The following is a 24662-nucleotide window of genomic DNA, read 5'->3' on the forward strand; positions in this document are numbered from 1 at the left end:
TGAAAATCCCCTTTATTTGTTCCAATTGTAAATCCTAGCGTTTCACAAACGCTAGGATTTATAATCACTTTAAAGTGTTATTTTTTCATTATTACATAAGTTGCTTTAACATGTTTTCTAGGGCTATTGCAGTGAATAATGTTCCTTTAAAAGGGATAGTAAACATCTTGAGATTTTAATAAAAAAAGGTTGTTAGGCATAGTAAAACAACTTTGCAGTATATTTTATTTATTTTGTCCCCTATTGATACAATTTAGCTCTGAAAGCTGTGTTTTTTCTAAGCCTGAAAACTGAAAAGGGACACTGCAGACGTATCAATGCTAACCCTGCTACATATATTTCCCTAATTGGTTTTTAACAGATAAGAACTTCAAAATAATGTACTTTATACTAGCAATACGATAGTTGCTGATATTGTTGTCTGCATACTCAAGCCCAAATTGACTCCTCCAAATGAGGCAAGCAGAAGGTGAAGTTTGACTATTGGAAAGCAATTACAGCAGACACAATGTTAATTTGTTTTAAAAATGTTTAGACTTGACTGATGCTATTCTATAGCAAGACAATAGAAATGTCATTGGAATACAAGGTGTTTACTACCACTAATCAACAAGCGCTACCCAGGTTCTGAACCAAAAATGGTCCGGCTCCTAAGATTACATTCTTGCTTTTCAAATAAAGATATCAAGAGAAAGAAAATAAATTGCAATAGGAGTAAATTAGAAAGTTGCTGAAAATTGTATGCTCTATCTGAATCAATCATTATTATTTTTTTAATTTTCTGCATTACATTAAACACTTGCCTATGGGGAAAAATAAACGCACAATACATTGGTTGAAGAGAAACTCGTTTTCCTTTATGAGACAGCAATATATATATCACTATATATATATATCCTATCACACCCTTTAGTTATCTCAGACAGTGAGCGTTGCTAGTACACCGTGAGGTGTCTTTTCCTTTTGCTGTCAACTATTGCGCAGGCGCAGTTCAGCTTTAATGGCATCCTGACTACATTTCCCAGCCATCCCTTACTCCGCCATCTTGAAATCAGAGCCGAGGCTATGTGATGAGAAAGCATTAGCCGGAGGATGATGGGAGATTCTCTTCGTGGACGGTCCTGCTGCATTTTGGCTGACGGTAGACTATGTGCCTGGTGCTCTTTGATGGATAATGACTATCGCGAGCCACGGCCACGTCAGTGAGAGCGCCCTGCCCTGCGCATCCTCCTGTAATCCTGTTCTCCATGGCTGGAGGCGATGTTCTGCATTTTATTTATTTATTTTAATTTAAGCAACAAGCATTTTGCTGGACATTTAGATTATTGATTATTTTTAATACTTATTTATAACTTTGGATCAACAGCAGAATATATATTTGTTATTTTTCATGCACTTTAAAATATTTACAAGTAATTGCAGTTTTATGCAATTTAGTAGCATTAATGTGGTTGTGACACTGGACTGTATACTGGATAATATAATCTAGGAATGAAAAAGTTTAACAACAAAAGTGCATTTAAATTTACAGCTTCACATTTGAATGTGGAGCATTTTTATTTATTTTGATTTGCACATCAACAAAGTTTTTTTTTACCATTTTGAATATTCATCATTTTATATACAATTGCTCAGTTTTTAATTAGTTGAAGGGAAAAATAGATTTTTATTTATGCAAATCAACATTGCAAAATAAGGATTTTGTGTTTTAACAAGACTATATTCTATTAAACACTGGATTATATATGATGAATGGAAGAATCATGCTGAAAAACAGTTATTATTGACAGCAAAGCAAAAGACCGTCACGTGGAACGTTCGCTATTAATACGTCATTGGTGACTACTGGGTACCAGCCTGTTTGTAATGAAAGCTTGAAAGAACAATGAAGAAGATATACTGCATTTAAATGACTTGTGACACATCCTATTTATGTCATTGATTCCAAATTAATTGAACTGGCAAAAGAATTGTTCTGCATTGTAATTGAACTTGCAATTTAAATCACTGATGCTGCATCAATGAACTGTTTGTATATTCTAGAAATACAATTATTCCAAAATACTGTAACTGAGATTTACTAGTTATTAAGACTTTGTTTTTTTAAAGGAAAAAATATCAATTGCTTGCCTTTAAGATGAAGGAAGTTTGCAGGATTTGTGGTCGAGAACTATGTGGCAACCAGAGGCGCTGGATCTTCCATACTGTCTCCAAATTAAATCTGCAAGTGGTGCTCTCTCACGTACTGGGTAAAGAAGTCACACGTGATGGCAAAGCTGAATTTTCGTGCAGTAAATGCACCTTTATGTTGGAACGTATCTATAGATTTGACACTGTAATTGCTCGCATTGAAGCTCTATCCATTGAGCGTTTGCAGAAGCTAATTTCAGAGAAAGACAGAATAAAACACTGTCTTGCTACCATATACAAAAAGAATAACAACGAGGAGACCAATTTAGAGGTCAGTGCTGTAGAAGGTACTGTGGACATTTCAAATCTCCCTGATGTAAAATATTCAGCCCTTCTACAGGAAGACTTTGCTTTTTCTGGATTTGAGTGTTGGACAGATTTCGAAGAGCACAGCCAAGAACCACAGTACTGCCAGCATACTGAAGGTAGTGGAGGTAGACCAAGAAGATGCCGTGTTTGTTGCTTATTAAGGGTGTCTGATTCTGATTACGAAGCAATTTGCAAGGTACCACGAAAGGTGGCTAAGAGCACCTCATACGGACCTTCAACTAGGTACTCTGCTAGTATCTGTAATGAAGAGATATCAATTGCCCAACCATCATCAGTGGAAACGGTAGATGCCAAGGTACCAGCGGATGGTGAAGGTTTGGACGCAATGTCACCTGGCTCTTCTGAGGAGTCCTTTCCTACTACAATGGATACTAGTCCTCAGCAACCAAAAGATGAAAATGGAATAAATAGAACATCCGAGGACACAAAATGTGATTGTTACACTAGCAACCCGACTGTTAACGCTTCTGTGGTTGGAAGCAAGTTGGACATAGCGCTTAGTCTTGTTAAAACTTTTGATTATAAACCAATCCAGATACCCAGAGGAAGCAGGATTCCTGTAAAAACCAGCCCAACTGCTTTTAAGCTCAGTAGAATAATGACCAATAGTCCGCCAAATTTACTAACTACTGGGCTTGGATTCTTGACCAACATTAAAGAATCTCCTCCAAAGATCGCTTTAGACTTTATTCCTGAGTTTACTGATCTGCAAGACATCTGGCAAGACATTTATGAAGATTACATACCACTTCGTACACAGGTATAAATGACCTTAGAGTATATGGGTATTGTTACCTACAGGTACATTTCTAAAACCTAACGTTAGTTGATTAGTACTTAAAGGGACATAAAACTCAAAATTGAAATGCATATAAGTGTATTTCAGTTTTGAATATAAACATTTTTGCAGTGTACATGTGTTAGCAAAAATGCTTCTAGTTGACATTGTTAATGTTTCAGTAATAGCTTTTACTATACACAGAGCCTATGTACGTATGCCCTGTGCTCCCTAATTTAAAGGCAGGGCTTTCTCAGAGAGTACATACTCTCTTGGCAAAACTCAGTCTGCATCATCTCTGGAGAATACATGCCACCACCTGCTTTTATAACATGGAGTGACACTTTACATTGTCACATGTGAACATATCGTTAAAGGGACATGTTCGTTGAATTATAAAATACCATAAAAATGTGATTAAAAATATTTTATTAGTACTAGTCACTTAGTAGCAATGTGTTTAACTTATGCTAATGGGTAAATTCCTACTTGAGAACTGCAATGCATTATTGCTAATGAGCATTTACCCGGGGGGGGGGCACACTCAGGTCTGGCTAGGCATTGTTTCTTCTGTGGGAGCTTAACTATGTGTTTAACTCTGTTGTATCCCTAAACATATTGCTAATCAATATTAGTGTAATAATACAACAGTCTAACAAAGTTGTTTGCTGTATCACTCACAGATTATTAATGCAATATTTTGGGTTCTAATCACACACACTCTGCACCTGGAAAGTTGTTTAACATTGTATGTTCTACCTAAATAATAAAAAAAACATTTTGAGTTTCATGTCCCTTTAAAGGACATTTTCTTTTATGATTCAGAAAGAGACTACAATTTTGAACAGCTTTCCAATTTACTTCAATTATTTAATTTGCTTCTTTTTCTTGTTATCCTTTGCTGAAAGGTTTATCTAGGTAAGCTCAGGAGCAGCACAGAACATAGGTTCCAGCTGCCGATTGGTGGCTGCATATATATACCGATTGTCACTGGCTCACTTGTGTGTTCAGTTAGAAACCAGTAGTGCATTGCTTCTCCTTCAACAAATGATACCAAGAGAATGAAACAAATTAGATAATAGAAGTAAATTAGAAAGTTGTTTAAAATTATATGTTCTACCTAAATCATTAAAGAAAATGTTTGGGTTTCATGTCCCTTTAAGTCTGTGATACTAGCGTGCATCAATCACCTCAGATTTAATAATATCATAAGTCTGGGTTAGGGCGACTTAGTCTGTTGCTCTAGAGAGGATCTATTACTAAGGAAACAAGAAGCTCCCAATTAAGCTGAATAGCGGAGTGCAAATAGCTCTCCACACCCTTAATAAGCTTATCCAATTAAAAAATAAAATGTTTATAATAATTCTAGGAAAAATCGATACTTTTGGGAGCTTACCCTAATATTCACTGCTCCCTTCAGGTTTGTATATATATGTGTGTGTGTGTGTGTATGTATATATATATATATATATATATATATGTGTGTGTGTGTTAATATATATATATTTGTGTGTGTGTATATATATATATTTATATATATATGTATATATATATGTGTGTGTGTATATATATATATTTATATGTATATATATATATATATATGTGTGTGTGTGTGTGTGTGTATATATATATATTTATATATATATGTATATATATATGTGTGTGTGTATATATATATATTTATATGTATATATATATATATATATATATATATATATATATGTGTGTGTGTGTATATATATATGTATGTATGTGTGTGTGTGTGTATATATATATGTATGTGTGTGTGTGTGTTTATATATATATATTTGTGTGTGTGTGTATATATATATATATACACTGTATGTATGTGTGTATATATATATATATATATTTATATATATATATGTTTATATATATATATATATATATATATATAGATAATTTCAGCGGTCGAGTAAAAAAATTGAATTCTTTCTTTCTTTAACATTGTGTGGATTAGTAACTTTTTCCTCCTCGACTAGTAAACTATAGACTTTGTATAGGTGTTTTTAAAAATCCATGGATACAGAGATCCTTTCAGCTTGTTAAACTTATTTCTCAATTGTAAAGTTGCCATATGTTCTAAAAATATATTTTCACATTATTTTGTTTACTTTAATACAATCTGTGTCAAATCTTCTTTAAGAAAATAAATATAATATAAAGGAATGATGGCCAAACTTCCTACACATGGGGGCCGCAGATTAATTTTTTAGAAGCCTTAAGGGCCACAAATCAATATCTAAGAAGCCCAACTGACCACATATAAACTTATGGTTATTAAACACATAAATAATAATATATTTCCTTGGTTGCCCATTCACCAGACGTCCCCAAAACACACTTTTTTTACTTTCATATTTTTCTGAGGCCAAAAAAACTATGACAAACAATTTTAGTTCTACTTTTTCCCAATGGCCACAAAAACTGGTACAGAGGGTCGCATGTGGTCTATGGGCCACCAGTTGGCCATACCTGTTACAAACTACCATTTGTAAAGAGTTTCTTTTCGAGAACTATAAAGTTTATTTTCTGGCTGCACACAGTAGTCTATGTAATAGGATTTTCCTTAAGCCATAGTTCAGCATCTGGCTACACAGAGGACTTTCTGTAATGGTTAGAAAAAACATATTTATAGCTTGCAAGACCAACACAGTGCAGACATTGTGAAATCAGCAGTGCAGGAGTCTATGAATCATCAAAATATTTCTGTAACTATGACATTTGTGTTCTATTAATTGAAACAGTATACACAAAGCCTATAGTTGTTTTAGTGGTTAAAGGACATGTAAGGAAAATAACAGTAAAGGACCAGTAAAGTTTAGTTTTTGACGCAAAGATTAAATTACATATATTAAAGGGACAGGAAACCCGAAAAAACTATTTCATGAATTGGATAGAACATATAATTTTAAACAACTTTCCAATTTACTTCTATCATCAAATTTGCTTCATTCTCTTGTTATCCTTTGCTGAAGGAACAGCATTGCACTACTGGTGCACCCACTAAAAAGGTCCTGGGGAGAACACTGGTGTTTATTTCCTTTGCAGAGGATTACACATAGATATATGCAAGCGATAGTGCAAAGGAGTATCACCTTAACGACCACCGACGTACCCTGCTCAGATGCACACATACCTGTGCCAGAAATAGCGCAGGTCTTGCCAATGTCTGCAAGACCGAGCTATACCTGAATGCCTCTGGAAGTGAGGAATGCAGATATAGCACAGCTTCGCCGCTGTCGGCAAAGCTGTGCTAGTAAAACCCTTAAACGGCCACTGATGTATAGGGCACTTTGGTCATTAAGGGGTTAAAATGTGCTCTAAAATATTAAAAGCTAATTAAATTTTAGCTCACTGTATAAACTTAGTATTAAAATATTTAAATGGCAACAGAGAATAATTTTGTGTGGCATAACATATAGCAATTAATTTTATATATATATATTTTTTTTTTTTTAATTTTAAATAGGCTAATTTTGCTGACTTAAATTTTACCCGGGTGGTCAGTAAAATAAGCTGGTTGGTGCACCCATTATAAAGGTCCTGGAGAGAATGTTGTACATTGTGTTGTTGGCAGTTCTGCATAAAAAAACAAAACAAACACACCAGCCTTTTTACTGACAAAATATTTTAATATAATATAAAATAACATGATTAGATTACTACTCAAATTTAAACTCATAGCAGCAATTAACATTACATATAATATACTTATATATATAGTTTTCAGAAACATTCAAAGATGTTCTCAATATTTAAAATGTATAGCTCAAAGTATTAGATGTAGTCAAACTATTAAAGGACATACAAGTAAAAAAAAAAAACTGTTCGATTTCATTAGAGCTAATTTTTTTGTGTTATTTGCCATGTAATTATTTCTTTCTGACTTTTTAAAACAAATTAACAGCTAGAAGTCGTGCACCAGGAGTGTTTCCTTGTACCATCCCACAAAAGTATTCAGGCTGATCAGCCAATCACAGACTGCAACATTTTACAACTGGCTTATCCCTTTTTAGGTGTGGCGCTGAAAAAGCAATTGGCATACTACTTCAATGCTTATTATCATTATTATTATTATCATCATCATCATGATACAGATGCCAAAATAAGAGCAGAACAATGAGTTTTAAAAATAAACTATTTCTGTCACTATTTTTTAAATGTAATAATATTTTAGAATTAATTGTGTTTTCTAAATTTGCCAGGTTCGTAAATTTACTTAAAGGGACACTGAACCCAAATTTTTTCTTTTGTGATTCAGATAGAGCATGCAATTTTAAGCAACTTTCTAATTTACTCCTATTATCAATTTTTCTTTGTTTTCTTGCTATCTTTATTTGAAAAAGAAGGCATCTAAGCTTTTTTGGGGTTCAGAACTCTGGACAGCACTTTTTTATTGGTGGATGAATTTATCCACCAATCAGCAAGGACAACCCAGGTTGTTCACCAAAAATGGGCCGGCATCTAAACTTACATTCTTGCATTTAAAATAAAGATACCAAGAGAATGAAGAAAATTTGATAATAGGAGTAAATTAAAAAGTTGCTTAAAATGTCATGCTCTATCTGAATCATGAAAGAAAAAATTTGGGTACAGTGTCCCTTTAAAGGAACAATATACACCAATTTCCATATAACTGCATGTAATAGACACTACTATAAAGAATAATATGCACAGATACTGATCTAAAAATCCAGTATAAAACCTTTTTAAAAACTTACTTAGAAGCTCCCAGTTTAGCTCTGTCGAAAAGGTCATCTGGAACACCCACTGCAAGTAGTTCTATAGCAACAAAAGCAGACACTCCCCCCTCCCTCTTCCTCTGCACATGAAAAGACTCTTTATACAAACAGGAGCAAGCTGGAGTAGGTATACATCAGTATTCCCCTAAAATGTTGGGGCTTGGTTAGGAGTCTGAAAATCAGTGCAATGTTATTTAAAAATAAGCAAAACTATACATAAAAAACCCCCCGTATGGCTATATAAATGGATCATCTACAAATCATTTATGCAAGGAAAAAGCTAGTGTATAATGTCCCTTTAAAGAATTTACAACTTAGAAAAACAATATTTTTGCTTTCTTGTGAGACAAATATTAGCTTGTGGCCGCACCATGCGTAGTTTGAGGTAAATAATTCAGTGTTGTGTCTCTTTTGCAGAATCTTATTGATAAGCACTGTCAGGAAGTAAACCAGTTTGGTGCTTTAACTGGGCCTTACAACGAAATGAAACCAACAGATACCCAACTGCAAATACAGCAAAAAAGACTGCAAGAGAGTGAGGCCAACAATAAGGTAATTTTGTCAATGCCAGTTCTATGATTGTCTAATTTTTTAGTTTAAAGGGATAAGAAAGTCAAAATGAAACGTTATTCATTTTTATATTAAATTGTTGTCTATAACAGATGCTAATGGACAGTCTGCATCAGATGAGAGCAGAGTTGAACTCTGCGCAAGAAGCAGCTCGCAGCCAAAATCGCATTATCGAGAGCCTGAAGGAAACTCTGCAGAGCAGAGAAAACGAGGTGAGCTGATACCAAAGAATAGCTGAATCATAAGGGTAGAGACAGTTTTTTTTTTAAAAAAGATCAGGATCAGCAAAGTTTAACATATGGATAACCAAACATCTGTGTGTAATTATAATTTTTATTTGTAAAGCACCAGCATATACTATAGAGTTGCGCAAGTGGTACAACTGTTTTATGTTAAAGACACAAACACATTACAGGTAAACAACCTAATAAATGAGTTGAAAACCCTCATGGAAGTTATATTCTAGGTAGTTGGTGATGGTGAAAAAATGTGATTGATATGATGGGGTTAGATAATGTGATTTGGCAGAACTGTTTGATTCCTTGATGAGTATGAGATCATTTTAGGGTAGTTAAATACAATTAAAGGGACATTAAACACTTTGAGATGGTGATATAAAATGATAAATCATATCTATATATAAAAAGAACTTTGCAATGTAGTTTCATTATTTATTTTGTCCCCTTTTCCTGTAACTCTATTCTGAAATTGGGAGCTTTCCAGTTCCTGTTAGAAATGGAAGTGCAGAACAGTGTTATATTCCATCCATCCATTGGCTGCACACTCCAGTGACCTATTTATAACCGTCCCTAATTGGCCACAGTGGAGAATGTAACCTAAGTTAAAAAATGGCAGCTCCCATTGTTTTATAGACACTAAATCTTTACACTTATTTTGTCAATATTTAAAATGAATGTAAACTTTGTACATGTGTGCCCGTTTTTTAAAAATCCTATTAAAAACAGGGGCCCTTTTATTCATCAAAGTGCCGTTTTGTTAAAATACCTTTTTTATGAAGCCGACCAGCGATTCCCCCGCCTGCCGCTCATCTCTTCTTCTGTCAGAAATGAAGAATCCGGCTTCCTCCAATCACGGCTTCCCCCCGCAGAGTAAACATTGCCTGAGGCCATGCCGTGATTGGAGGAAGCCGGATTCTTCATTTCTGACCTATGAAGAGATGAGTGGCAGGTTGGGGAATCGCTGGCCCAGCTTCATGAAGAAAAGGTAAGTATTTTAACAAAAAGGCTGAAATGTAAACTTTGATGAATGAAAGTGCCCCTGTTTTTAATAGGATTTTTAAAAACTGGGCACACATTCCTCAAAGTTTATGTTCACTTTAAACAGCTAAAAAAAACTATAAAAATACATCTACATGTTATTCTCAGAATAATCTTTTCATTGAATGCATCACTCTATCTAGCATTTAGTTTTTAATGTCCCTTTAAATACAATAGACTTGTGTAATCAAGGTGCATAAAAAAAGACAATGCAGTAGATTTTTTCTGACAAATTATTTTTATTTGCCAGCACCGTGTATCATGTGATAGCTGTCAGCCAATCAAAGACTCATACGTATATTTTTAAATTGGCACAACCTGCGAGCAGTTTTATTACACAGGGTAGGTGGTGCGGGAGAAATGTCTTCTGGATGGGCGCAGTAGGAGGACACTTTAGACAGCAAAGTGTAGATATAATAATTTTTTAGAATATGTAAAAGTCCTCCTAATTCTAGAAGAGATATTCTCAACTCTAAAAAGTGTATTCAACACTTTACCTATAGGTTCGATTGTACTAATTCTAGATACTGTGACAGAGGTCTACCGGACTTCAAGGGTGATGGTTATATTTAATTATTATGAAAGTTCACATCCTTACCGAGATGTTGCCTTGCTTCGAGTCAAATGTATCTGTATTCTCTTTAAAGTCTGCACTATTAACACCTTTGAAAAATTGCGTAGCAGCTCTCTCTGGCATCTACGGGGTTAAAGTGATGGTAAACTTCTCTGTTGGTACACAACAGATTCGGATTCTGTAATAGCATATTTATTAAACCGCCTTAATTTTTTTAACTTTTTATATGTAATTTTATTATATTTTCAACTTATTTACAAACCGTTATAACGCTGCATCGCTCCGCCCCTTATATTTTCTTCACTGAAGACACTAGATGCGTACCTTGTTTCCCCCCTCTCTGCACGTCAGAGAATTTGCGCGCTCCCGACCCTGCTATTTTCCACGCATGCGGTTTGTAATATTGAAAATATCAGTAAGTCTTAAAATATTTTATTTTTATACAATTTTCATATTTATTTACCAGAACCGAAAATTGATAGTGATGGGGTGTTATTTTTTAATTTCAAATCGTGTGGAAGCGCATGCGTACCCAAAACATGCACGTGCAAATTCGTCAGAGAATTCTAAAGGCTCCTGATTGGATGCGCGTCTTGAAAGTAAAATGACATTGTGCAGGCGCATAGCCGGTAGCATAGAAGATAGCCTGTCTGACGACAGGCTTGCTTATTGGTCCAACTTAATAAACATTGGTTATTACGTCACAGGGGGCTGGAGATGTATCTCAGAAGATGAACGGATAAATACAAGTATTCAAAGCTTTTTTAATATATTGCATTAGATGTAATTTGGTGTGTGTCAGTAAGGTAATCTATTCTGTTAATTGACATTATCGCTACATATGGAGTTTACCATCACTTTAAACCCCTGCCGTACACATACAGTTTGTCTTTCGTAGAGCTAAACTTACATAGATCTGAGCTAAGCAATATAGTGTTAAAGGGACATGATACCTAAATGTTGAAGTACTTGAAAGTGATGCAGCATAACTATAAAAAGCTAACTTGAAAATATCACCTGAACATCTTTATGTAAAAAAGGAAGATATTTTAACTCAAAATTTTCTAAGTATTCACACCCCACTGTAAAGAGACTAAGCACCCAATCAGGATGCTAGTCCTAGGACTTGCAAAGGAGTGTGCATCTGGCTTGTGCATAAGCAGTCATGTTATTTTCCTATTCAGTTTAACCTCTTAAGGACATATGACATATAATTTTTCCGTCATAAAACAATTGAGCAAACTGAAAGCTGTGTCCTTAAAGGGTTAAGGAAGTTTATTAAGAAATATCACAACATTTCAGTGAAATCTCATGAGATCACAGCAAAGCAAAGCATGATCTCAGCAATGCTAATGCTGATTGGCTATTGTTTTTACAACTTGCAGCTGGACAGCAGCTGAAGTATAATTGATCACTGAGCACTTACTCTGGTGAGCTGATTTTTTTTTTAGGTAAAATATCTTTTTACATAGAGATGTTCAGGTGATATTTTCATGTCAGCTTTTTACAGTTACACTTTATCACTTTCAAGTGGTTTAGCATACGATGATTATGTCCCTTTAAAGGGACAGTCTACACCAGAATTTTTATTGTTTTAAAAGATAGATAATCCCTTTATTACCCATTTCCCAGTTTTGCATAACCAACACAGTTATAATAATATACTTTTAACCTCTGTGATTATCTTGTATCTAAGCCTCTGCAAACTGCCCCTTTTTTCAGTTCTTTTGACAGACTTGCAGTTTAGCCAATCAGTGCCTGCTCCCAGATAACTTCTCGTGCACAAGCACAGTGTTATCTATATGAAATACGCGAACTAACACCCTCTAGTGGTGAAAAACTGTTAAAATGCAATCTGAAAGAGGTGGGCTTCAAGGTCTAAGAAATTAGCATATGAACCTCCTAGGTTAAGCTTTCAACTAAGAATACCAAGAGAACAAAGCAAAATTGGTGATAAAAGTAAATTGGAAAATTGTTTAAAATTGCATGCTCTATCTGAATCATGAAAGTTTATTTTGGCCTAGACTGTCCCTTTAAGGAAATAAAGGTTGATTTATTTTTATTGATCCTTTTAGGTTGCAGAACTGTATGATGTAATCAAGAATCTAAATGAAACTGTCTCCAGGCTTCAGGACACAATACAGAAACAACAGCTTGAGAATTTACAGGTAATGGGTTTTGTTTGTGTGATATCATTGCAGTGTAGGTAGAGAATGTGCTCCAGTGTTCTAATAAAACGTGACAGTTGTTCTCTCACTAAACAATACCACCCTTCTATCAAAGGGACATTTTACTTTAAAACTGGTGTTCCAAATGACCAGTTATCGTAGCGGCAGTATTTGGTAAATCAATCCTTTATATTTATTTATATATATGAAATAGTTGCTTCTGCTGATTGAAACCTCAGTCCATTCTGCAGAAATAACAGACCTCCTAATCTTATCCATCTATGTATACATTAAGGTCTCCTTATCTTATCTCTCTGTCTATACACAATGGCAAATAATTAGAGAAATTGAAAATAAAAATTGTATTACCTATATTTTCCACCGGCTATTGAGAACATGATTGCTGCTTGCTGTTGCTTGTTTGTATAGATACTCCCTTTATCAACATATCTTTAGATTGTATAAATAAAAAAAATGGCAAAAAGGGATTTGTTTGACATTTTCTATATAGTGTATGGTAATTAACACTTTATGATTCCAGATTCATCATCAATTTCCTTAGCTAAACTATCTAAATGTGGATTCAATTGTTTTGCTAATTTTTTTTTATGTATCGTTATTTTTTTTAATCACAAATCAGTCATTGGGGTAGATTAATCATAGTGCGAGCGGACATGATACAATGTAGCGTATCATGTCTGCTGCACGTCGATAAATGCTGACAGCATACGCTGTTGGCATTTATCATTGCATCAGCAGTTCTTGTGAACTGCTGGTGTAATGCCGCCCCCTCCAGATTTGCAGCCAATCAGCCGCTAGCAGGGGGTGTCAATCAACCCGATAACTTCTGTTTCCGGCGAGCCATTGTGTTAACCCACTTATATACCTAGTGCTAGTAAAAATCTGTGATTTTAAAGGGACACTGTACTATCATTCCCCCCCCCCCCCCCTAGTGTGTTTCATCTGCCTTGTTTAAATCTACTGCAGAGTATTAAATGTATGGGACATTGTTCATTTATGTTTATTTTTGTATTTGAAATACCTGTTTTGTTTCTCATTAAGCCATCTTCTGTTCTCATAAATGGGCTAAGCCTGCATATAAAGCAGGTTTGTTAATGTTATCTGTGTCTAAACACACAACCTAAATAGTTAGGTATTAAAATGCTAATTATTGTTGGGAGGTTCAATGAGCACAATCAGCTATTTCAAATACAAAAATCTGTCCATTACTGGGAGATAAATTAGTGCTATTGTTTCCTGTTTACATAGCTTTCTACAGATAATATGTTTGTTGTTCATATTTTCAGTGTAGGTGGCTGTTTTTACAGGCAAAGGCAACTATTTTAAATAACAAACAAATTTGTTGTTTGTAAACATTTACATACACTCCAACATTTAAAATTGTCCATTGGGAACACATTAAATGGGAGACAATTTTATAGTACAATGACCCTTTAAAGTGTGTGTGACCAGTTTAACCCTTTGAGTGCTAAGCACTTTCCCACCTGGGTGCTAAGCTGATTTGAGGGTTTTTTAATTTTTATATATTTTTTTAACTTATTTTTTTTTTCAGATCCCCAAGGCTTATACAGTTGGAAAGGTTAGGTGATTACATTTCCAATGGTGGGTCTTGGGGGGTCTGTAGCTGCTTAGATGCCTGAGATAAGCAGCATGCCCCCTTTCCCTATACTTGTATTTTTTTATAAAGTTGCGCGGTGACATCACGTCATTGCGTGTAACGTCACCACGCAAAACGGGAAGCCCCGGTGATGCCTGTCACTATACAGGCCCCCCAAGGCAGAACATGCAGTGATCTGAGATGTCATCGCAGAAAATGCATCATGTCTGCAGAAAGAACAGGACACATGCAGGAACTGTTAGTGCTTTAATTTTACAATGCTGCTCCACATCAGGCTGTTTTTTTCAAACAGAGCTTTGCTCTGGCTGCACTGTGTAGGTTTTAATTAATACAGCACATTCACAGCAAAGTGCTGTTTGAAGTGAACATTAAAGTATGCAGTAGAGCTGCAAAGTAGTAGCACATTGATTGTTGAATGGCTCTCAGATATTTTCAAATCCACGCTAGCCTTTCCCAGTCTGCAATGTTGTTGTTTCTGAGTCTAAGACATTCTAATTACCAAAGCACCTTTTTTATTACTACATTTCTATGTTAGACCAAGTGGAAAGGAAACAAATTTATTAATTTGCAATCCAATTTTCAACTGCTGCAATATATTATAAAACTTAAAAAAATGCTTTATTTTCCAGTTAACCAACACATTGCACCTGAACTGCTGCTTTAGTGTAACTGCCTAATTTTAAAATATAATAATAAAAAAAAAAAAATAACCTGCAGAATTTTTTTCGCTAAAAAAATCTCATCGCAGAATGTGAAAAAAAAATTCTGCCTCTGGGTACAGGCCCGATCGCCGGGGTAGGAGCGGGTGGGAGCCCCCAGATCTCCCTTAATGTGGGAGAGTGCTAGCGACGGCTCTGAGCCGTCGTTAGCACCTGAGTGAAAAACTCTGCGACGTCTCAGAGCTGTCGTTAGCACTTAAGGGGTTAAGAAATCAACGTATTGAGATGTTTTGAATGGAGCAAACCATTATACACTTATATACTTTATTCCTAGTAACCATACAAGTGAAACCCTGATGATTGTCATAAATTTATGTATGTTCCATAGGGTTCTCAGGTTACACCATCCCAGCTGCAGTTGCTGGATCTGCAGAATAGCCTCTTCTGTACCCAGATGGAGCTGCAGAAGCAACAGAGGGCCCTCCGGCAGAAGGAGCGACAGCTGACAGATGCCAACAGGTCCCAGCGCTTGCTAGAGGCAGAACTTCTTGAGGGCCAGCAGCAGAAGGAGACCACATGGAAGCACAATCAGGTAAATTCAATTATGTAACTACAGTACAGTACAGTACTTTTTCTTAAAGGGACATGAAACCCATTTTTTTCCCCATGATTTAGAAAGAGCATGCCATTTTAAACAGCTTTCCAATTTACTTCTATAATCTAATTTGCTTCATTCTCTTTATATCCTTTGTTTTTAAAAGCATATCTAAATAGAGTCAAGTAGCGGCTGATTGGTGGCTGCACATAGATGCCTCGTAGGATTGGCTCGCCCATGTGCATTGTTATTTCGTCAACAAAGGATATCTAAAGAATGGCGCAAATGAGATAATTGAAGTAAATTGGAATGTTGTTTAAAATGTTGTTCTCTATCTGAATCAAGAAAGAAACATTTTGGGTTTCATTTCCCTTTAAATAATGATAACAAAGCACATTAGGGGTATCTCATATTTACAGTGGCTATTTTAACCTCTTGTTATAGATATTCTAATGTAAATATTAGATTGTATGGTCTTAGCATAGCATTTTTTTTACATCTTTATTGAAGGAACTTGTTGCACATACATTTGGTAATATATTAGATACATTATACTGTACAGAAAGCTCCGGTTCTTTACGAAGAAAAATCCAAACTGATAAATTGCAAAGAAGTCCAAAACAGATAAGCGGTGCAAATAGGGTGGCAATGTCTCTTAGATGGTTGATTTGCATCCCAGTAGAGCATTTTAAAGTGACATGCACCCCAACATTTTCTTTTGTGATTCACACAGAGTATTCAATTTAAAAAAAAGTTTCTCATTTATTTCTATTGTCAAATTTGTTCTCATCATATTGTTTCTTGAAAAGCATAACTAGGGTAGGTAGCGTGTATATGGCTATAGCACTACATGGCAGCAAACACTAGTTCGCTTGCAAATGTATACTATTGTTAAAAGTATTCTTATAGTGCACCAGACACAAGCAAGCTCCTGATATACCAACCTGCTTTTCAACGAAAGATACCAAGAGAATGAACTAAATTTGAATAATAAAAGTGAATTTATTTTATTTATTTTTAAAAAAGTTGTACTTTTTATGTGAGTAATGTAAAAATGTTGGAGTTCGTCTCCATTTAAGCATCTTTTTAAAAGCAAGACTGCGCTATTAGACTCTCCATCCTGCAGGCTTCCTAAAATAGCGCAGTCTCTCTGCTCGCGAAGAGCCTGCCCTATTGAGAAAACAATCCCCATAGAAAGACCAGTGACGTACATTAAGAGGTTAAACGCTAAGGTGGACTGAATTAGGAGGATATGGAACTGGTGAATCTGCCTTGCTGGCTGTGCAGATATACCTAGCTCTGCAATACAAATGTATAATAGTAGATTCTTATTCTTCTCTCTCTCTTTATATTTATATGTGTGTGTAGTAAACACTATGAGGCCTATTTATCAATACGCTCTCCGTATTCAGCATCGCACCAGCAGCTCGATCGGGTTGAATTGTGGCGATCTCTGTCCGGCTCATCAGAACAGGCGGACAGGTTATGGAGCAGCGGTCTTTAGACTGCTGCTTCATAACTGCTGTTTCTGGCGAGTCTGAAGACTCGCCAGAAACACAGGCCCACAAGCTCCATTCGGAGCTTGATAAATGGGCCTCCATGCGTTTTGGTAGCATTTGTCCAGCTTTTATTTGGTATATTTGTTATTTTTAAGTAATATAGAAAGAATAATGTTTCAACGCTAATACAAAAAATACATTTAATTATATTGAATCAATTCGGTCAATAAAATTAAACCTGTAATAAAAAAAATTGGCGTTTCTTAAAATTCTGATACATTTAACAGAATTTTTGGGCAGAATTCCTGCCATTAAAATTATGTTATACCTTATGTTCCATGTTTGTTGTGTGTAGCGACCCCCAGGATCGGAAAAAGGCCAGACATGACTGGTTTTCTGCTTCTCAATCATCCCTCAATGTGTGTGTACATCAGGATGTAGCTATAAATGATATCATTTTCTGGTGCATCACTTTGCCTATTTCTTATTATCCAATACATACATTTTCTCACCTTGTATCTTTAATTCGTATCAAATTTGTGCTCATATTGGCAATATTCTTCGCAAGTCTCTTGAGTCCCAATAGTAGTTAAAAAAATTTAAAAATTAAAGGGACATTAAAAATTAAATGGACATTATATAAACATTAAGATTATTTCTTATTTTTATACCATAATATATATGAATAATGTTAGTTTATTACTGATATATAGTGTGGATTCAAAAGAAAGAGTAATGTATTACAAATTCAATTTGCAGCCAATGAATTAAAGTAGTATCACGATAGCCCAGAGGCTGTAATTAATAATAATAATTATTATAATTAATAAAAACTGTATACAGTTATTTGAATATGAAATAAGCTGCACTACACTGTACCTTCTTAAAGGATATTTGTTTTTCAAGACAAGGATACTCATCATTGTGTAGAAATTTACACTGACATTTAATGTTTCAGGAGCTGCACGGAGCACTGCACAAGCTCCAGGCAGAGCTTCAGGAAAAGAGCCAGCACCTTCAGAGTCTTGAAGAGGAACGATGTACAAGGCTCCATGCTCAAGATCACAGCATCCAGCTCCTGAACCAATCTCTGTCTCAGAAAGAGCAGCTTCTACAGGTGGGAACAGTTGCAGCCATTCATGACTTGACACATCTGAGTTTAGAGTAACTTGCATGATTGGTTCTCTTAGTTTTCATTGTTATAAAAACTAGTATGGCATCTCCTGTTTATTTATTCTTCATCTGGTCTTGGGGGAAATAAGGAAGAAGAAAAAGAAGAACAGAAAGATAGAGAGATTAGTAATCAGTCATATTTTCCATGTATTAAACCTTTTGCCCGATAGTCAAGAAGATAGAGCCTAATTAAAGTTGTATAATTAACCCTGTTTCGCCGTTAGGACGTTTCATCCAACAGTGCTGGGCTTTAACGCCGTTAGGACGGAATGGAGCGTCCTACTATATATACGGTGTCCTGCATCTCCCCCCTTTGACGTTGGCAAGATTGGCCTGGGGGTGTGCCTAGCAGCTTAGGCAGTCCCTCATGATCCGATCCTGGCCTTCAAATCACGCAATCGTATTGATGAGAACATGATTTCATATTTACAAATAGTGTTTACATCGTAACTTCGTTCCGATGTGAACCCTTTTATTCCGTCACAAAGGGGTTAACCTCAGGTCAGAGGCCTTTTGTTTATATTTGTTATATAAATAATCTTCCCAAATAAAAGCTTATTCAATGAAGAACTCTTTGGGCATTAATTTCATATAATGATATACCTCTAAGTGAATTAAAGTATGCAATTTATCTATCCATTGAGCTATAAAAGGGATTGTGTATTGTTTCCACTTATTAGCAATTAAGAGTTTTGCACTATTACTCACAATTTGAAGTATAGCTAAATGCAAGGAAGATAGTTTCTTAGGAGGTTTATAAGTGAATCTAATGGAATTATGGAACCTCATTTTTTTCTGTTTGTGACGCAACTTCTTTCCAAAAATTATTGGACACCCCTCAAATTGTTTTATGAGACCCTTCGTATGATACAATCGACTTATTTGGGTGCATCAGTGAGGTGGTTGTCATAGGAACGTCAGTTAGTGTACAGCATTTAAAAATCTGATATTTGTATAGTTTTAAAATACTTCTAATATCGTATGGGTTCGTGTTGATGAAAAAAAAATATTGTGTGTTCAACAATAGTGTACTCCTTGCAAAGCTTTTGTAGACCTAACTGATTGTTGAAGGAAACGTCATCTGCAAATCATCTGATCTTTTTCTGTCAGGAGTACATGGATCTTTTAGAATCCCAGCAGAGCTTGACAAAAGGCCCTGGAGGCAGTGATCATATGCTGGAGAAGCTGCGCCAGAGAATCAAGGACAGAGATGCTGCCTTAGAGGTAAATACAATGTAAATAGTAAGAAAGGTTTCATAAATAAAAAGCATAGCAGCTATAAAACCTGATTGGAGTTAAAGGCACAGTGTACTGTAAATTGAGTTTCCCTTTAACGTGTTTACAATTTCTTAAAGTGAATGTCAATTTTGATGCTAATGTGCCCGGTTTTTAAAAATTTGATTAAAAACAGGGGCACTTTAATTCATCAAAATTTACATTTCACTCCTGTTGAGAAAAAAAACTTACCTTTTAATCTTCACAGCAGCTCCAGCTTCCTCCACCCGTCACAAAGCCTCTTCCTGGGTCTAAAATGAGGAATACGGCTTCCTCCAATCACGGCGTTGAATCAGACACTGATTCCCCCAGGGGGGAAGCTGTGATTGGAGGATGACCTATCCATCATTTTTGACGTCAGAAATGGCTTGCAACGACCGGAGGAAGCTGGAGCTGCTGTGAAGATTAAAAGATAATTTTTTTTCACAACAGGAGTGAAATGTAAATTTTGATAAATTAAAGTGCCCCTGTTTTTAATCGAATTTTTAAAAAACGGGCACTTTAGCATCAAAATTGACATTCACTTTAACTGCACAGTATAAAATGTATGGGGAATTTTTTCTTTAGGTTTCTTTTTTTATATGAAAAATCTGTCTCTGGTAATTAAAACCACAACCCAATAAAATGAGCTGAGGTCCCAAGGATAATAGAGCTCATTAGCTTATCTCTATATATTTACACAAAATTCTCCTTAACTTATCTCTCTATATACAGTGAGACAACAATGGAAAATTAACATTTTATTATATTTCTGTCCAACCACCTACTGGCAGTGTTTATTCTTAACTTTCTCATTTACATAGTTTTCCTATAACCAATATATAAGAATTAATATATTCGGTATAGATGGGGATACAGCAGGAAAATTGCTATTTCAAATGGCAAAATAAAGGTAAAAAATAATAATATTTGAAAACCAGCAGGTAAAGAGATCATTTTGAACAAATTAAAAAGGAGAAATCACATTACACTGTAGTTATTCCAGATAAGACTGGAGTTTTATAGTAGCCTGGCAGGCAGAGCAGAGTTTACGTTGCGATTATTAGTACTACGTCCCTTATATATCACTTTAGTTATTTAGATCACTGAGCAAACCAACTGCACAATGGCGAGGGAGTTTGGCTTTCTTTGGTTACTAATGTCTTCAAAGATATATACATTTATTAGAGGAAGGTCCTAATATTTTAAATGTTTCATTTTCTTAGACATTATAAGCTATTTTTCCTACACAGAGGCCTGTGAGATTTAAAAGATGATTTATGCATGAAATGACCAAAAAATATCCCATTTTTAAAATACTCTATTATTTCCATTTTCGTTCATGAACACACCAGCGTGCAATTGATGATAAATTCTGCGCTCTGGAAGCCAAGGAGCAGGAGGTGCAGCAGCTTAAGCAGACTGTACGCGAGAAGGAACGTGACTTGGAGAGAATGCGCAGTGTCCTGTCTGGGAACGAGGAGACTATTAACGTAGGTTTTCACTTCAACAAAGATTTGTAGCTTGACAGCATTAGAGTTAAAGGGCCATGATACCCAAATGTTGAAACACTTGAAAGTGATGCAGCATAGCTGTAAAAAGCTGACTAGAAAATATCACCTGAACATCTCTATGTAAAAAAGAAAGATATTTTACCTCAAAATGTCCTAAGTATTCAAACCCCTATTGGAAAGGACTTTAAGCAGCAAATCAGTATGTCTGTCCCAGGACAGGCAAGGGAGGGAGCCTCGTGCACACTCATGTTATTTCTCTATTCACTGAGTCTATACACTGCCTTATGTTTTCTTCCTGCCCTGTTCCTTGTTGTGAAGGATATGTTGTTGTGTTGGGCAGGGAGAGGTTAGGATTTGTAACAATGTTTCGTACTGTGTTTGTAATTAACCTTATTTTGTCACTCCAACTATAGTCTGTTTTAATTAGCCTGCCTGACAAACTTCACAGCATTTTAAGATCAATGCACTTCAGGATACAACAGAAAATATGATTCCCTAAATATTTAATATTTTTTGAAGAACATAAAAAAACAATGACATATATAGGTTAATCTACTATCCATGGTTTCGGGTATCTGCAGTAGGTCATGGAGCCTATCACCCAAGAATATTGGGGGTCTACTATATTTAGTTGTTCTCACTCCCGGATACGCAATATAAGTCATTCTTACTGCTTGTTGATGTATTTTTGTTAAATAATAAAAATGTAAAGAGTGTACCTGTATATTACAGAGCCTAGACAGCCTTATGAAAGCAAAAGACCTGGAACTGGAACAGATTACAGCTGCTTACAAAAACCTACAGTGGTTAAAGCAAGAGACAGAGGAGAAGTATAGCCGCTCGCTAAGGGAGAGGGAGACCATTGTACAGCAGCTGCAAAGTGCTCTGCAGGAGAGAAACACTGAGACTGAGGTAAGGGACTTTTATCTGATATGAAGTACAAACTTTGGCAAACTGGAGCAATACAGTCAGTCTGAGGTTGTACTGCTTGAGCCATTAAAGTCAAAGTCAATAGGAATGCTCTGCTGGTTGTCTCATAGAGTATAAATTAAATAATTTATGTGCATGAAGCAGATGGATAAAAGACCTGGAGAAGTGGGGCCCTGATATACAAACCCGCTCTGCTCAGGTGAGATATTCTAAAATAATCCTCCAGCACTGCAAGATTCCTAGTGAAATTTTAAAAAGGCAGATTTTGCTTTACTTCTCAAAGGGACGTTCCCTGCATTTCTGTATGTGAAGGAGAGACAATCCCAGTGCAATATAGTACTGCATGACAGTTCTGCTGCATTTGCACTTGTGCTTTCTATTTGATATCACTTAACACTTCAGATTAAATTTTACTATATTTAAACTTTGTACTTTCTATTTTGTTTTTTATTTTGTATACAGCAGAGCATTTAGAATTGGGTTTTTACAAATTCTGGGTAATTCCTTCCCAGTTTATGTGTAAATTAAACAAATTAGGCTCAAACATTGTATATTTATGTATATCTTTTACAAATTAGATTGCACTTTGCATATTCTTTATTTAAATTAAAAGTGAAAAACAGTGAGATAGATTATAGTGCTGAATGTATAGGGGCAGAACTCCCTGAATTTTCTAAGTCAAATGGGAGGAATCTTGAAATCCCAGAGAGATGAGAGATGCCTTCCATAGAAAGTAATGAAGCTTTCTGGGATACAAAATTTCACACGGGAGAGAGAAGGTAACCAGAGAACCCCTGGGTCTGATATAAAGTATATATTACTTTTCTTTTAGTTAAAATAAATGTATTGTAAATTTTGAGCAAACTTCACCTGCATACAGCTGATGAGACAAATCAGTGAGACCAGCTTGTTTAAAATGGCTAGAAAATTTCACAAGACTTGTGAGAGAGCTCAAAACATATACTGGGAACTGCCCTTTCCCTCCCACTTTCTGAAGCTGTCAGTTTTAGTTTGCAATGCAGCAAATTCAATGTGCAATGTAATTTGTAAAAGCTACACAGAAATATACAAAATAAGATCCCAATTTGTTAAAGGGACAGTCTACGCCAGAATTTGTAATGTTTTAAAAGATAGATAATACCTTTATTACCCATTCCCCAGTTTTGCATAACCAACACAGTTATAATAATACACTTTTAACCTCTGTGATTATCTTGTATCTAAGCCTCTGCAAACTGCCCCCTTATTTCAGTTCTTTTGACAGACTTGCAGTTTAGCCAATCAGTGCCTGCTCCCAGATTACTTCACGTGCACAAGCACAGTGTTATCTATATGAAATACGTGAACTAACACCCTCTAGTGGTGAAAAACTGTTAAAATGCATTCTGTAAAGAGGTGGTCGTCAAGGTCTAAGAAATTAGCATATGAACCTCCCAGGTTAAGCTTTCAACTAAGAATAACAAGAGAACAAAGCAAAATTGGTGATAAAAGTAAATTGGAAAATTGCTTAAAATGACATGCTCTATGTGAATCATAAAAGTTTATTTTGGCCTAGACTGTCCATTTAAAGTAACACAGCAACAACAAATAATCAAAACATAATCCGAATTTGTAAAATCACTGCTCAAACTAAATATAAATGTATTAAAATATAAATGAGAAAGTGCAAAGCTTAAATTCTATAATACTGAAAAGACCCAATCTAAAGTGTAAAGTAATCTAAAATATAAAAGAATGGGGGGGGGGGTAACTGCGCTAGTGAGATACCTATATAATGCCACAGAAAGGGACCTTAATGTCTGTATAGCATATTAGGTTTCACATTTTTTACAAAGTAATCTAAAATACAAAGTGTAACAAGTGTAACTCTCATTTCACTCAGTGCTATATATTGCATTGGACTTGTCTCTCCTTCATATATAGAAATGAGAGAGATCTTGCAGTGCTGGAGAGTTCAGCCCTTTTTCATTTGAATATTTAGTGAGTTCAGCCCCTGTAAAGTCTGAACTGCAATTTCTCCCCAATCTGGAGAACCTTTGAGGATTAGGGCCTGGAAGTGAAGTATTTAAAGTGACATTAACACCTCTTGCTTCTATGTAAAAAAAAATGGCATTGTGTTACTCAGAGGAGAAAACACAACTGACATAATTAGCTTTTGGGCTTCACATAAACATGGAACATGCACATTTTACACAGAAGAGGTATTTAATGTATTTTATATACTTGTGTGTCACATGTCTCTCTAAATTGACATGTTTCAAATGGTTTACATTTTCTTTGGAACACGGTTATTTACATGTAGCCTTCAATGTTACAACAGATTTATATTAAAGTGAATGTAAATTTTTATGAATCAGTGCCCGTTTTTAAAAAAATACTATTAAAAACAGGGGCACTTTCATTCATGAAAGTTTACATTGCACCATATTTTACAAATACTTACCCTTTTCTTCACCAAAGTCGGATCGGCGATCCCCCGCCTGCTTCTTCCTGCTGTACTTACCCAGCAATGACGAAACCGGTTTCCTCCAATCATGGTGTGGCATCACGATATGGACGCTCGGGGGGGGGAGCCATGATTGGAGGAAGCCGGTTTCGAAAGTACAGAGGAGCTGCGGGCGGGGGATCAGCGATCCGAGTTTACTGAAGAGAAAGTTAAGTATTTCTAAAATACGCTGAAATGTAAACTTTCATGAATGAAAGTGCCCCTGTTTTTAATACTATTTTTAAAAACCGGTAACTGATT

General features: G+C 35.5%; 1 protein-coding gene across 5 annotated transcripts in view; it reads left to right on the forward strand.

Moving 5' to 3' along the window:
• Nucleotides 1-24662, forward strand: part of LOC128640657 (myomegalin) — a 285549-nt gene that overhangs the window by 101204 nt on the left and 159683 nt on the right. For all 5 annotated transcript variants that reach the window (XM_053693086.1, XM_053693087.1, XM_053693088.1 and 2 more), the window contains exons 7-14: nt 8482-8616; nt 8727-8846; nt 12561-12653; nt 15340-15543; nt 18004-18162; nt 19329-19442; nt 20828-20965; nt 21719-21898. In XM_053693086.1, coding sequence (XP_053549061.1) covers nt 8482-8616; nt 8727-8846; nt 12561-12653; nt 15340-15543; nt 18004-18162; nt 19329-19442; nt 20828-20965; nt 21719-21898 — 1143 coding nt within the window. The remainder of the gene's footprint in view (nt 1-8481; nt 8617-8726; nt 8847-12560; nt 12654-15339; nt 15544-18003; nt 18163-19328; nt 19443-20827; nt 20966-21718; nt 21899-24662) is intronic.

This window comes from Bombina bombina, chromosome 10, assembly GCF_027579735.1.
Source record: "Bombina bombina isolate aBomBom1 chromosome 10, aBomBom1.pri, whole genome shotgun sequence".
NCBI lineage: Eukaryota > Metazoa > Chordata > Amphibia > Anura > Bombinatoridae > Bombina > Bombina bombina.